We start from the raw sequence: 14,830 nt of genomic DNA on the forward strand, positions 1-14,830 counted from the left end.
CGGCATCGGCCTCCTGGCCGGCCTGCTGCCGGCACTGGCCGCCTGCCCCCAGAACTGCCACTGCCACGGTGACCTGCAGCACGTCATCTGTGACAAGGTGGGGCTGCAGAAGATCCCCAAGGTGTCGGAGAAGACCAAGCTGCTCAACCTACAGCGCAACAACTTCCCAGTGTTGGCTGCCAGCTCGTTCCGTGCCATGCCTAACCTGGTGTCGCTGCACCTGCAGCACTGCCAGATCCGCGAGGTGGCCGCTGGCGCCTTCCGGGGTCTCAAGCAGCTCATCTACCTGTACCTGTCCCACAACGACATCCGCACGCTGCGCGCCGGCGCCTTCGACGACCTGACAGAGCTCACCTACCTCTACCTGGACCACAACAAAGTGACCGAGCTGCCCCGGGGGCTGCTGTCCCCTCTGGTGAACCTCTTCATCCTGCAGCTCAGCAACAACAAGATCCGAGAGCTGCGGGCAGGCGCCTTCCAGGGAGCCAAGGACCTGCGCTGGCTCTACCTGTCGGAAAATGGGCTCAGCTCCCTGCAGCCCGGCGCCCTGGACGATGTGGAGAACCTGGCCAAGTTCTACCTGGACAGGAATCAGCTGTCCAGCTACCCGGCTGCCGCCCTGAGCAAGCTGCGCGTGGTGGAGGAGCTGAAGCTGTCACACAACCCGCTAAAAAGCATTCCTGACAGCGCCTTCCAGTCCTTTGGCCGCTACCTGGAGACCCTGTGGCTGGACAACACCAGCCTGGAGAAGGTGAGTGCCCACGGCAGAGCTCTGGCCTGGCTCCTTCCGCCCCACCTGGAGGCCTGGGGGAGGGAGCCCAGCTGGGCACCATACTGTGCCACCCCATTCCTGTGGCTCAGGTCTCCGCCCTCCCTCCTGTGTCCCGGCACCCTCCCCACTGGCACCCTCATCCCTGTCCAGCTCCTCATCTCAGCCACGTGAGTCCTCCTGGGAGAAGTGGGGGCTGCCTTGGCCCCACAAATGGCCCCAAGCTCTCAAACCCTGCCTGGAGTGGCAGCCACCTCTTCTGGCGGAGCCTGCCTTCTGCCCCTCCTCCAGGTCCGCCCAGTCTCCAGCACACCCAGCGCCCCATAAAGGGGGGTTTGTTTGCTAAAGAGTTGGGAAAATCAGGCCCACAAAGGGACCCTGTTTCTAGCGGGGGCCAGCTCAGGTGGACCAGAAGGCCAGGAGGGAGGGCGAGCAGATACCCCCAGGAAGACCTCCTCAGCCCCAGAGGCCAGGCAGGTGTGCTGTGCCCTGGGCCCCACTGCTCTACCACCCACAATCCTCTGAATCCTCAGGTGCCTTCCCAACTGAGTGGGGAAATCAAGGCGCACGGGCCAAATGCTGTAGGCACGGTGCCCATGGGCTCCATGGCAGAGCAAGGGCAAGGATGCCACTGCCAACCCTTGGCACATGACCCTGGGTTCCCCTCACATCCCCCTGGCTCCTCTCTGCCACCCTCTTATCAGACCTGTGTCCTCTGTGCACCTCCCTCATCCTCTACCCCGGAATGCCCATACTGCTCATGTGGGGTCACACTGGATGGGCCTGGAAAATCACCCTGGCACAGGGGCTTCAGCCAGGTTGGGGAGGGACCAGGACAGCCTGGCTATTAAAGAACATCACACCCCAGCTGGGCATGGTGGGGCACTCCTGTCATCCCAACATTCAGGAGGCTGAGGCAGGAGGGTCACCTTGAATTTTTGGCCAGCCTGCACTCCATAGTGAGTTCGAGGTCAGCCTGAACTACCGAAGGAGACCCTGTCTCAGAGAGAATGTCACACCCCAACCCAAGCTGCAGGAGAGGGCACCTCTGGGCACCTCAACCCAGAGACAAGGGCAGATCTGCATGGGCAGCAGCCAGCCTTTGGGAGACAGCCTGCTCTGGCCCCACCCCGGTTACAGGAGGTAGCCACTGTGCCCACCAGAGCAAGAGTGGTCTGAAGGGCAGCAGAACAGCCTGTTGGGCTGATTTGGGGCAAGGGAGGCCAGACAGAAAATGTAATGCCAGGGCCAAGATGTGGGCACCAATAGGACATTTCCTTTGGAGCCGCCAACCTGGCCAAAGTCCACCAAGGTGGCTCCACAAATAGCGTCTGGCAGGCAGCAAGGGAGCACTGAGGACAGAGCTGGGGGGAAGTCCTGGGACCCTGGGCCCACTGCCCACCTCACCAAACACTGCCCAGGTTCACCGTGTGCCAGCCTGGGCTCCTGGGTCTAAATCTGGCTGCTTCCCCAGGTCTAGTGTTTGTGCAGGGCATGGGGTGTGGTCCCACAGCTACTGTGGACTCACTAGTGTGCTCCTGGCCAAGGGACGGACGGAACTTTTTCCATTTTGCCATCCATACTTTGAAAACAACACCTATCTCCAAGGGGGCCGCGGGGATTAGGTCATCCAGGCAGCTTGGTCAAAGCAGCTTTCTGCTTTGAAAGTACAACTGCAAGCCAGGCTTGGTGGCACATGCCCAGCGTCCCAGCCTTTGGGAGGATGAGGTAAGAGGGTCACTAGCAGTTCAAGGCCAGCCGGGACTACATAGCAAGACCCTGTCTCCAAAAGGAAAAAACTGGTGGGGGAGAAAGAAACTGCATGCTGCCTGCCTCACAAGCGCAAGGGCCCAAGTTCAATCCCTGGTACAAAAAAGAAAAAGAAAGAAACTGCAACTGCCCAGGTACCAGTGCTCCGTACAAGGGAAGACCTTGCCTCTTGGAGACAGAGCTGGGAGAGGATGGGCCTGGGGCTGGACACTCACTCCTGCCCCCTCGCCTTCCCAGTTCTCGGACAGTGCCTTCCTGGGTGTGACCACGCTGAAACACGTCCATCTGGAGAACAACCGCCTGAACCAGCTGCCGCCCAGCTTCCCCTTTGACAACCTGGAGGCCCTCACCCTCACCAGCAACCCCTGGAAGTGTACTTGCCAGCTCCGGGGCCTTCGGCGGTGAGAACGCCCCAGGTCACCCCACACGTATCTGTTTGATGGCCCTACAGTGGGACTTCCTGGGCAGACGTCCTAGCTCTACTGATAGGCGCTAGAGCCTCAGCTGCCCTGCTTTCATAATGAAGATGAAGCTGGGTGTGGTGGTGCACATCTGTAATCCCAGTACTGTGCTAGGCTGAGGCAGGAGGATTGCAAATTGGAGCCCAGTCCAACTTAGTGACTTAGGGTGAACCTGTCTCCAAAAAATAAATAAATAAACAAATAAATAAGAAGGGTGGCTGGGGATGTGGCTTAGAGCAAAGGCCCTGGGTTCAATCAGCTACTGGGGGAAAGAAAGAAAAGAAAAAGGACAGATTCAAGTCTATCCCAACCCAAGGCTCCCATCCCAGCAACTCTCTGTCTCTCCAGGTGGCTGGAGGCCAAGACTTCTCGCCCGGATGCCACCTGTGCGTCACCCGCCAAGTTCAGGGGCCAGCACATCCGTGACACAGATGCCTTCCGCAGCTGCAAGTCCCCCACCAAGAGGTCCAAGAAAGCTGGTCGCCATTGAACAGGTGGGAGCCAGGCACGCAGAGCCTCGTTTTCGCAGGGAGAGGAGGGGAGGACTGGGCCCCCGCTCCAAGGGAGGAAAGGACCCTGCCTGGGACTCACCATACCCCCCAACCCCATGTGGGTCACTGGGGTCCTGACGACCATGCTTGCCCCCCTGCAGGTCCCGACCTGGCCAGTCCTGGTGACCGGCCTCTGCCTTCCGCCGGAGAAACTACTGACCTCCCACCATCACCCACACCTTCTCCCACGGCCTCTGCCTCCTACATCCCGGCAGGCCGCCCGCCGGGCCCGGGGAGGATACAGAGACCCCCAGCCATCACACCCGGCCCTGCTGGGGCTCCTCTCAGAGAAGCTACTGCCCACATCCGCAGAATGAGGCGGTCTACCATCTGGAGACAAACTCAGACCCTTGTCCCAGCCCAACTCCACTGCCCTCGCCCACCAGGACAGTCTGACTGCGCTTCGCGGCATAGCTTTCCATGCTGCACTGCTTCCGCCCCAGGTTTCTTTAAAAATAGATGTATGTGTGTATAACATCAACTCCCTCGTCCTCTCCCTCCATGCCCCGCCAGGTGCTGGGGAGGTCAGCTGCCTCCCGCCTCTGCTTTCCTCAGAGAGGGCCACCTGGCGTCACTGTCACTCTCCCTCCCCTGCCCACAGCCCGGTTCCGGCCACCACTCACCGCCAGCTCCTTCATGTCCATCTTGTTGATGATGGCTCGGATCAGCTCTGGGGGTGCAGGGGAGCCGGCGATCAAACCTGGGTCAGAGAGAGGCTGACTTGGCGCCCCCTTCCGCAGGCCCAGCAGATAGACCTCCCTTTGCTGCTCCCTCCAGGGGAGAACATTCCCTTCCCTCTCCTGACCCTCGGCCTGTTCTGTACCCCACGACTGGCCTTGGCTTGGTGTCCACGGACAGGACACTGGGGCTTTGCCTCCTTTTCAACAGTGTCTTTTTATTTATGTATTTATTTTTGCAATACTGAGGATGGAACTCAGGGCCTTGGCACTGAGCTGTATCCCCAGACCTTTTAAAAAAAATGTTTTGTTTTGTTTTGTTGAAAAGCTCACACTAAGTCACTAAGTTCCCAGGCTTTACTTGCACTTATGATCCTCCTGCCTCAGCCTCCCAGAGCACTGGGATCATCAACGTATGCCACTATGCCCGGCTCCCACCCGTGTTTCTATAGTGCCTTTCCTGTTCCCTCCCCACTCCTGACCGTTCTTGGCCCCATCCCACCTCCACGTATGGATGAGATGTCATAACTGAAGAAGTCTGGCTGGTTCAGGATATCCACGAACATCGTGGGGGTGCCGTACAGAATGGAGCCTCTGTGTAAAGAGGGGGCGTCTCCAAAGTAGGCTTGGAGGTGAAGGAAGCCCCTCTCCCCCCACCTCGCCCCACTGTGAAGGCCAAAGCTGAGGGGGACAAGCAGAAGCTCAAGGCAGAAGCTCAAGTCCTAGGTCTCCAGACTGGAGGGACCATAGCCTGGGGAGGGGTCAGGGCCCAGGAGAGAGGAGTAGGAGGTCTCAGCAGCCCACAGGTAGCCTGTCCACCAGTGCCCACTTCTCTCTGCTGATGGCTTCCAGCGCCTTCTCGCCACTGAAGCTTGGAGAGGACAGGAGGAGGGTGGCACCATGCAGCATACACACCATTGTGCCCCCCACGGAGCCCAGACAGTGGTACAAGGGGCTGGGCAGGACCAGCCGCAACTCCTGTGGCGGCTAGAGATGGAGACAGGAGGCCAGGTCTGTCATGGAGTCCTCTGGCCAGCAGGAGGCGCCCGACAAAGCCGCCCCCAGCTCAGGTGAGGTCAGGCGCCTGGAAGCCCTGCTAGCAGCTCACCTTCAGGGGCAGGCCCAGGCGCTGGCCGATCAGGTTGGAGTTGTTCACAATATTGTGGTGGGAGAGGGTGGCCCCCTTGGGGCTGCCTGTCGTCCCCTGAGAAAAGAAGCAGGGGACAGCTTGGCCTCCTTCCCATCCTCGGCCACCGCCCAGAGAAGCACGGGACTGGGAAGGGGGAGCGGGGAGCGGGGTGGGCGGGGAGGGTGTGCCGGGGACACAGGTGGCTGTTTCCCAGCCAGCCCGGGCCCTGCCCCTGTGCCCTACCGAGGTGAACTGGATGTTGATGGGGTCATAGCAGGACAGAAACTGCTGCGTACGCCGCAGCTGGGCCAGGTGCTTCTCTGCGCTGCCTGCTGCCACCACCTCATCCAACAGCAGGGTCCCCGGCAGAGGGGAGTCCAGCGAGATCACGGTGGTCAGATCCGGGAGCCTGGGGAGAGCCAGGGCCTGAGGGCAGGCTCAGGGAGAGGCCGGCCGCACCCCAAGGTCTGTAGCAGGCACAGTCATCTGCTCCCCACGTCCAGGACACACCCACCTCTTACTCTTCAGGGCGCCTGGCTGGGCCTTGTCCAGCTCGGGGCAGATCTGCTTCAGGATGTTGTAGTACTGCTGGGTCTTGAATTGCTTGGGGAACACGAGGGCTTTGCAGCCCACCTGTGGAAGGGGAGCCCCCGCCCGGCTGTGGTCAGCAGGAAGCCCCAGACGGGGCCTCTGGGGGTCCTCACCATCTCTCCCCACATGCGTGGCTCCCTGGACACGCACACCCCGCCCCACCGCAAATACATACACAGTGCCCACACCAGCCTTGGGTCTGAGCTATACCCCCCAGGGGGCGGAGGCCTCGTCCCACACCAACTCTGTGGTGTCACCCGGCATGCCTCCCCCACCCTGGTCAGCTTCTGTGACAACCGGAAGAAACCACCACCCAGCCGGGCCGGCAGGGTCCCTCCCGCAGGAAGGGCTCCTACCTTTTTGAGGACGTACTCCAGCTCCATAGCCTGGTAGGCTGGGTTCACAGATACCTGGGGGCACAGTGAGGGTGCCTCAGTGGCCTAAGCGGACACTGCACCCTCTGCTGCCCCTCCACTTTCAGAAGGCACAGGGCAGGACCCCTGTCCCCCCAGCTCCCTGGTGATCCTTAGGAGAAAGAAATGCTGGGTCTGAAACCAGTCAGGCACAGGTGTGGTTTGGGGCCAAGGAGCCAGGAGCGTGAGTGACACCCCCCCGAAACTGTCCCAGTGCCCGACCAACCCCTCCTCACCAGAACGATGCCTGCCTGGGCGGTGGCCAGCTGCATGAGCACCCAGCCATAGGAGTTGGGCCCCCACATGCCCAGCCGGTCACCTTTAGAGAGGCCAATGCTCAGCAGACCGGAAGCAGCTTTGTCCACCTGGTTCCAACAGATGGGCACGATGACAGAAGGCGGAGGGGACCCCTACTCCTGCCCTCGGTCCTCGGCCCACATCAGAATCACCAGGGATAAAGGGACAGGGCTGAGCAGGTTGGCAGTGGAGCCAACAAGTCCCCCAGGAGCTCCCAGGCATCCCCCTGTGCCTCAGCCCCGACCCTTCTGCCAGCTCTTGAGGCCTTGGCACCACCAGAGTCACATGCGCCTCTCCATCTGCACCCAACCAGTGGGGCCTGGGAACCCATCCCTCTATGCTAAGGGTTCGAGGTCAGGACGCACCTGCTCCTTGAGCTGGGCGAAGGTCACCCTGATGTCCTCGTGGAGGACGACTAGGGCCTCTCGGTTGGGGAACCTCTGCGCTGAGGTGTCCAGGCACTGGCCCACGGTGTTGTTGATCAGAGGAACTCGGGTAGGGCCCTGGACGTAGCTGAGGCCCCCGACAGGCGAGGGGACAGTGTATTCTGTCTCTGCAGAACTGCGGGGAGAGGAGACATAAGCTGAGCTGTGCCAGGGTGGGGGCACTGTCCCTGCCTCCTAAGGAAGAGGCCACTGGGTCTTTCCTGAGGAGCCAGGGACGCCCCTGCTTGGATCAGGTTCTGGGCTCCTCTGCAGGTCATTTTCTCTCTTTTGAGCCTTTAGTTCAAGGTCAGAACAGGCAGATGGCAGCCCTGGGAGAGGCTCTTGTTGGCCGACAGACTGGCCTGGGCACCTGGATGACAGAAGACCCTCTGCTCCACAGGGCGCCTGGGCTGGGGCTCTCCCTCTGGGAACGTCGTAAAGCAGAGGTAACCGGCAGGAAAAGACGGTTGGCAAGGGGGGCTCCAGCGGCCCAGAGCAACAGGCAAAAGGAGCCGTGCCTGAGTGGCAAGAAGTCCCTCAACAGCCGCAGAAGGACCGGCCCTGAGAAGGAAAAGCCCAGGGCTTTTATGTGTCGTTCAGTGAGGCGCATGGGGGTGATCTTTGATACCCACGAATCTAACACTGAAAATAAATCAGCGGGCATTAAGAATGCCCAAGCAGGCTGAGTGCCCACGGGGATAGTGAGCTGCCAACCCAAGCAGAGACCGGTGCCACCCCAGTGTCACCCCCAGGCTGCCCATGGCCACACCCCAGCCCTGGAGGAAGCAGAGGCTCCCAGAAGGAACTGAAAGAGTTCTCACAACTCCTACTGATGCAATTGGCTCATAAACACAGGAACCAGCCAGGCATTTAGTCATCTCCAAAGCTCCAGTGCTGATTTGTCTTCCCGGCCCACGCCCCACATGCCCGGGCCAAAAAGGGGAGCAACTTCACTGTCTATTCCTTTTTTTTTTTGGTACCAGGGATCAAACTCAGGTCCTTGCACTTGCCACGTGGGCAGCGGAACCACTGAGCCAAATCCCCAGCCCCCTCTGTCTGTTCTTAAAGGGATTTGGGGAGGGTTTGAGACATGTTTTGTTTCCAATGCAAAGGGAGGAAGTTGAGGAGTTGGAGCAGGAGGACCAGTGACCCAGCTGGTCTCAGCTCCAATACTAAAGTAAACACTCATCAGCGACTTAGGTAGGGATTGTAATACCCGGGCCCTGGGAGGGCAGATGGGACTGAAGCCAGGTAAGAGCTTCCAGAGGATCAGAGACTGAGCACAGCCCCACCCAAAGGTGCCCTCTGGGAGTTGGCCCATGAGAATTCAGGCCTGGGTTTAATTTCATGAGGAAGTTTTTAAAAAATAGACTTGACTTTGTAGGGCTGGCAACTGTGTTCACTGCCTTACTGCCAGTGCCTAGGGCATAAGAGGTACTCAGATGTCACTGGCCGGGGTGGCACACACCTGTAATGCCAGCAATCGGGAGGGAGGATGCAGCTCAGTGTTAAGGTGCTTGCTTGTATGCATGAGGGCCTGGGTTCAATCTCTAATGCTATTTTTTTGTTTTGTTTTGTTGTTTGAGTCAGGATCTCACTTTGTAGTTCAGGCTGACCCTGAACTCATTATGTAGCTCAGGTTGGCTTCAAACTCTCGGCAGTCCTCCTGCCTCTGCCTCCCAAGGGCAGGGATTACAGGCGTGAGCCACCATGCTCAGCTTCTAACACTATTTTTCTTTTTAAAGTGGAATTTGACTGTTTTGTTTGTTTTTGTTTTTAAGACAGGGCCTTGTTATATGGTTCAGGCTGGCCTTGAACTCATGGCAATCCCCCTGCCTCAGCCTCCTGAGGGCTGGGAGTACAGGTATGCGCCACCATTCCAGGTTTCTTGGAAATCACAAGGTGAAGCAGGTGGCCACAACTGGGTTCTAGTTTCCTGTGGGAGCAGCAGGCCAGGCTTGGGCTCCTTCTGGACCAAAACCTCACACGCAGCAAGCCAGACACAGAGACACAGTTGGCAGCATGTTAGGAGACGCTCTTGGCTTTGATTCCGGGGAGTTTTTATCCATGCCTGAGACAACTGGAGGGTGAATGGCACAGAGAACTGGATGTGGGAGAGCTCACATGTTGGGTTCTACAGGCGAAAACTCCTACCACAGCCCAAACTGGGGTCATTTCTTTTGTAGGGTAGCTTCTAAGGCAGAAATAAGAAACATACTCCTGAGTTCAATCCCCGGTACCAAAAAAAAAAATTAGAATATCATAAATATACTGCCAGGTGTGGTGGCGCATGCCTGTAATCCCAGCACTCGGGAGGCTGAGGCAGGAGGATTGCTGTGAGTTCGAGACCAGCCTGAGCTACATAGTGAGTTCCAGGTCAGTCTCAACAACATAGTAAGACCCTGTCTCAAAAAACCAAAAAAACAAAACAAAAAAAAAACCCGAAACATACTTTCTTGGCTTTCCCAGTATTACTTTTTTTTTTTGTACCAGGGATCGGACTCAGGTCCTTGCACTTGTGAGGCAGGCGGCGGAACCACTGAGCTAAATCTCCAGCCCCCCAGTATTACTTATTAACGTGTTTTCCCAGAAATACTATATGCTGCTTTTATTTTTTTTTAAACACTATTAAGTAGATAGGATAATCTGTTGCTAAATTTAGATTATTATGGAAACATCAATGCTAGTTTAAACCCTACAAGCCTTTAAAAACTTTATATATGGTATCATACTCAGAGTAGGATGCTTTCTTTTCTTTTCCTTCTTTTCTTTTCTGTTTTCAGTACCGAGAATTGAACCAAGGCCTTTGTACTGAGCTACGTTCTCCGGGCCTTTTTTTTTGGTACTGGGGATCAAACTCGGGTCTTTGCGCTTCCAAGGCAGGCCACTGAACCGCTGAGCTAAATCCCTTGGCCCTCTCTGGGCTTTTTTAAAATTTTATTTTTTATTTTTTGACAAGGTCTTGCTAAGTTGCTAAATTGTCCAGGCTGGGCTCAAACTTAAGAACCTCCTGCTTCAGCCTCCCAGAGTAGGGTGATCACAGGTAGGTACTATTACCCAGACAAGTATGCATATTTTAAATGCTCGCTTAATGGATTATTTTTTCTTTTTTGAGGGGGGAGGGGGTTTGAGACAGGGTCTCACTATGTAGTTGAGACTGACCTGGAACTCACTATGTAGCCCAGGCTGGTTTGAACTCAGCGATCCTCCTGCCTCAGCCTCCCGAGTGCTGGGATTATAGACGTGCACCACCACACCCAGATTTTTTTTTTTTTTTTTTTTAGATGGGGTCTTGGTAGGTAGTCCAGGTGGGCCTTGAACTCCAATGGGTAGCTGAGGGTGGCCTTGAATTCATGGCGATCTTCCTGCCTCAGCCTCCAGAGTACTGGAACTGGAGGTATGTGCCACCACGCTTGGCTTGCTTGATGGATTTTTGATAAACTGAACACATCATGTAATCAGCACTGAAATCAAAAGACGAAACATTATAAGACCTCAGGCGCTCTCTCTCACGACCAGAGCTGTCACCATAACCCTGCCAACGGGCCATCCTCTTGACATCTAACAACTCGGCTGGTTTTGCCCATGTTACGCATCCCATGGGGTCACACAGGACAGCTTTCCCATCTCCCCTGGAGCGGCAGCCCCAGCCTTGGCTTCTACATTTGACACCATTGTCATTTCTGGTACCAGGGATCAAACCCAGGACCTTGTGCCTACAAGGCAGGCACGGCGCCACTGAGCTAATTCCCCAGCCCCTTAACACCATTTTTATGAGAGCTATTCAGATTATTGTGCAGTCATAGCCAAAACTCCTTTGTTCTCGTTACTTTTTGAAATTACAAATAATAAATCACCATTTACTTATCTTCTGTACTGTTGATGGGTAATTTTCATATTGGAGATGATACAAAGACCTTAACCTGCCTTCTGGAAGCACAGGTGTGATTTCTGTTGGAGTGGAATTATGCTCATCATTATTATTTTTTAATCTCTTGTTTTTCTCAGTACTAGGAATGAACTCAGGGCCTCATGAATGCTAGGCAGGCACTCTTCCAGAGAGCTACGCTCCAGCCCACACGTTATTCATTTATTTGGTTGTTTTGGGGGGTTTTTTCGTGCCAGAGATCAAACACAGGACCTTGTACTTGTGAAGCAGGTGGTGGAATCACTAAGCTAAATCCCCGGCCCTAGTTGGGTTTTTTTGAGACAGGGCCTCACTATGTGGTTCAAGCTGGCCATGAACTCACTATGTGGCCCAGACTGGACTTGAATTCCCAGCAATCCTCCTTCCTCAGCCTCTAGAGGGTATTACAGGCCTGCGATGCCACAGCTGACTTCGGACCACTTCTCTGGATGGATGACAGAGCAAGAGGGCTCAAATCTGGCCTCTTTTCTTTTCTTTCTTTCTTTCTTTTCTTTTCTTTTCTTTTTTTTTTTTTTTTGAGACAGGGTCTCACTATGTACTTGACACTGACCTGGAACTCACTGTGTAGCCCAGGCTGGTCTTGAACTCACAGCGATCCTCCTGCCTCAGCCTCCTAAGTGCTGGGATTACAGGCATGTACCACCACGCCCGGCTTCTGGCCTCTTTTCTGAGCTCCCTGCCCTTTCCACAGAAGTCCATCTCAGCCTCCCTGGCGGCCCTGCCCACGGGCCTGGGAGACCCCAGGTTGGAGCAGGGTCCCCTCTGCCCCTCACACACCAACTCTTCACCAGTCACCACGGCCCCTGGCTCATCCTCTCTGCGCCCTCAGTGCCCCATTCTGTTCTCAGCTCACCTCCCTCACTCTGACCTCCACGGCAGGCACGCTGCCCACACAGCCACCCAGTTAGACCGCCCCGCAGAGCTCTGTGCTCCTGGTGGCCCAGGCTTGCAGGGTCTGGGCAGAGAGCACGAGCTGGCTGCTTCAGGGAAGGGAATGGGGACAGCGGTGGCTTGCTGTGACATGCAGGGCTGGCACCCAGTCGCTGTGGGCACCAAGGGTGGTCCAGGCCTGCAGAGCCGGGTCCTGAAGGAGCCACCGAGGCAGGGAGGCTGGCAAGCACCTGAGCCAACAGACCTAAGGGAAGGGGATGTGTTTTGCCTCCTGCGTGCACTCTGCTGGGTCAAGGTTCCTGGAATTCGGGCCAGGGCCTGGCATGAGAACCCTGCCCAACTAGAGATTCAGGCAAGCAGAATGGGTAGCGCTGTTGGAGACCCCCAGAACTGCAGAAAACCTCACCAGCTGGCCAAATGCCTCTCCCTGGGGACAGTGCCAGAAGACCACCCGTAACGCTTTTTAAATGAAATTGAAAGCAACATCCTGCTTGGTTTCCCTGCAGGTCCCGCATGCTAAGACACAGGCTACCCACAAGACACCAAGCCAAGCAGCTGCCTGGGTTTGTGCATGTATTTTATGCATAAGAAACAAAGGATCAGTATTGAGCCTGCGTGCTTTTGCCACCCCAAGTCAGTGCACGCAATTACTCTAGCACAAGAAATGGACAAAAAGTCTGAACACAAGTCATGGGGACACGGACAATAAGCGTTTCAAAGGATGCCCAATTTCACTGGCACTCAGGGACGTGTAAGTGGAAAACACACCGAGCCACAGCCAAGTCCCACAACATTAACTCTGTGCAGCAAGGTGGGAAATGGCAAGACTTGGTAACTGCAGAGGTCACCAAAGCACAGCTTCTCCTGAGCAAAGTTTGGAAAAGCCAAAAAGGTCAAGCTGTGGACACTGCAATTCCTGCTATAGACAAAGTCACGCAACGGCCTGGGGCGCCACAGATAAAGTACATGACTGAGATCTACAAGCGTCAACCTGATCAGAGCTCAAAACACACACCACTGAGGAAGAACAGATGGAAACGAGGACACTGCTTTTTGCTGAAATCATCAAAGCATAACATACAGCCAGGCGTGTGGCGCACACCTGTCATCCCAGCGCTCAGGAGGCTGAGGCAGGAGTGTGAGTTTGAGGCCAGCCTGAGCTACAAAAAATTAGAGGAAGGGGCCGGAGATTTAGCTCAGTGGCTCTGGCACCAGCCTCGCAAGCGCAAGGATCTGAGTTTGATCCCCAGTACAAAAAAAGAAAAAAGAAAAAAAATTAAAGTAAGACCCTGGCTACAAAAACCCATAGTATTATTCATTATAAATTTTAAAAAAACCAAAGCATTTACTCATATTGCACAACATGTTTCTCTAAGCTTTACAGATCAAATGATAACAATATATTTTTCAGGGACACATCAAAAGTACGAACTGTCGGGTTGGGGGTATAACTCAAGTGGTAGAGGAACTCAGCATGCACAAAATCCTGGTTCAGTTTCCAGCACCAAAAAAAAGCTAGGTGTGGTGGTGCGCACCTGTCACCCAGCACTTGGGAGGCTGAGGCAGGAGGACTGCCAGGAGTTCAAGGCCAGCCTGGGCTACATAGTGAGACTCTGTCTCAAAAAACCAAATAAAAATAAAATTAAAAAGTCTTCAGCAAAAAATGTAAAAATCCAAACGAAAACATTAATTAATCATGCGCTTGATGCCAATAAAGGAAAAAATGATGAACTGGATGGACTTCATCAAAATGTTAAAGCTTTGCATTTCAAAAACCCTGTTAGAGCAGGGCATGGGGCACACCTCTAATCCCAGCACTCAGGGGTCTGAGGCAGGAGAATCACTGGGGGTTCAAGGTCAGCCTGGGCTACATAGTAAGTTCAAGGCTTGACTGGGCTACATAGCAAGACCCTGTCTCAAAACAAATAAAAAAACACACATTACAAAAACAAAACACAAACTCACTCCATTATAAGGATAAAAGCCAGGCATGATCGCACACGCCTATAATCAATCCCAGCACTGGGGAGGGAGGCTGAGGCAGGAGGATCGCTGTGAGTTTGAGACCAGCCTGGGCTACATAGTGAGTTCCAGGTCAGTCTCAACTACATAGTGAGACCCTGTTTCAAAAAAAAAAAAAAAAAAAAATGGTATAAGGATAAAAACTAAACTACAATTTGTGAGGCCCTGGGTTTAAACTCAGCACAAACACACGAAAAAGCTACAAAGTAGAAACAAATATTTGCAACCTACACATCTGACCAGGAATGATGGATCTAGAATGCATAGGAACTTTTTTTTTTTTGTACCTGGGATTGAACTCGGTCCTTGTGCTTGCAAGGTAGGCGATGGAACCACTGAGTTACATCCCAGCCCAGGAACTCTTGACATACCGAGTTGTTTAACATACAATACTCACTTTATGCTTTTTTTTTCTTTATTGGGGTTTGAACCCAAGGGTCTTCATGCTAGGCCAGTGCTCTGCCACTCAGTCACACCTCCAGCCCTTATTTATTTTGAGACAGGGTCTTGCTAAATTGCTTGCGCTGGCCTTGACCTTTTGATTCTCCTGCCTCAGCCTCCTGAGTAGCTGGGATTATAAGCACATACCATCATGCCCCGCTACTTTGATATATTTTTGTCAAGATTAATAAGTAATGGGGCTCCAAAGCACCCCTTAGTTTTTGAACAAAAAAAACACAAAAAGTATAAACATTAGGATTTAAGAGAAAGCAAAATTAATCTACGGAGCTGGAAATCTGAACCACTGTTGCCTCTGGTTAGGGAAAAGGTTACAGGAAGATTTCTACACAATGCAGTTTAGCCACTGTGGCTATTGGTTTGCTTGGAGTTTTTTTTGTTTGGTTTGGTTTGGTTTGTTGTTGTTGTTGTTTTTTTTTTTTTTTTTTTTTTTTTTTTTTTTTTTTT

The 14,830-nt window shown here is 54.3% G+C and overlaps 2 protein-coding genes across 3 annotated transcripts in view; one reads left to right on the forward strand and one right to left on the reverse strand.

The window, feature by feature from the left end:
- Acsf2 (acyl-CoA synthetase family member 2) overlaps positions 1-14,830 on the reverse strand; it is a 25,219-nt gene that overhangs the window by 6,316 nt on the left and 4,073 nt on the right. Inside the window, exons 2-10 of one of the 2 annotated variants that reach the window (XM_033762988.1) lie at positions 7,024-7,219; positions 6,598-6,726; positions 6,305-6,358; positions 5,872-5,990; positions 5,601-5,766; positions 5,337-5,432; positions 5,058-5,215; positions 4,731-4,822; positions 4,175-4,251 (exon numbers count right to left, since the gene is read on the reverse strand). In XM_033762988.1, the coding sequence (XP_033618879.1) occupies positions 4,175-4,251; positions 4,731-4,822; positions 5,058-5,215; positions 5,337-5,432; positions 5,601-5,766; positions 5,872-5,990; positions 6,305-6,358; positions 6,598-6,666 (831 nt within the window). In that variant the 5' untranslated portion in view covers positions 6,667-6,726; positions 7,024-7,219. Of the gene's footprint in view, positions 1-4,174; positions 4,252-4,730; positions 4,823-5,057; positions 5,216-5,336; positions 5,433-5,600; positions 5,767-5,871; positions 5,991-6,304; positions 6,359-6,597; positions 6,727-7,023; positions 7,220-14,830 lie in introns of those variants that run through there. The other variant, XM_033762989.1, reaches the window with a different exon arrangement.
- Positions 2-3,796, forward strand: Chad (chondroadherin; the record flags this gene model as incomplete). Its single annotated transcript, XM_019206889.1, has 4 exons — positions 2-751; positions 2,777-2,940; positions 3,349-3,494; positions 3,653-3,796. Coding segments are annotated over 3 exons (1,056 nt in total), but the record flags the coding sequence as incomplete, so codon positions are not given.

Source organism: Fukomys damarensis, unplaced genomic scaffold (assembly GCF_012274545.1).
Source record: "Fukomys damarensis isolate Sample0158 unplaced genomic scaffold, DMR_v1.0_HiC HiC_scaffold_13, whole genome shotgun sequence".
In the NCBI taxonomy this organism is placed as follows: domain Eukaryota; kingdom Metazoa; phylum Chordata; class Mammalia; order Rodentia; family Bathyergidae; genus Fukomys; species Fukomys damarensis.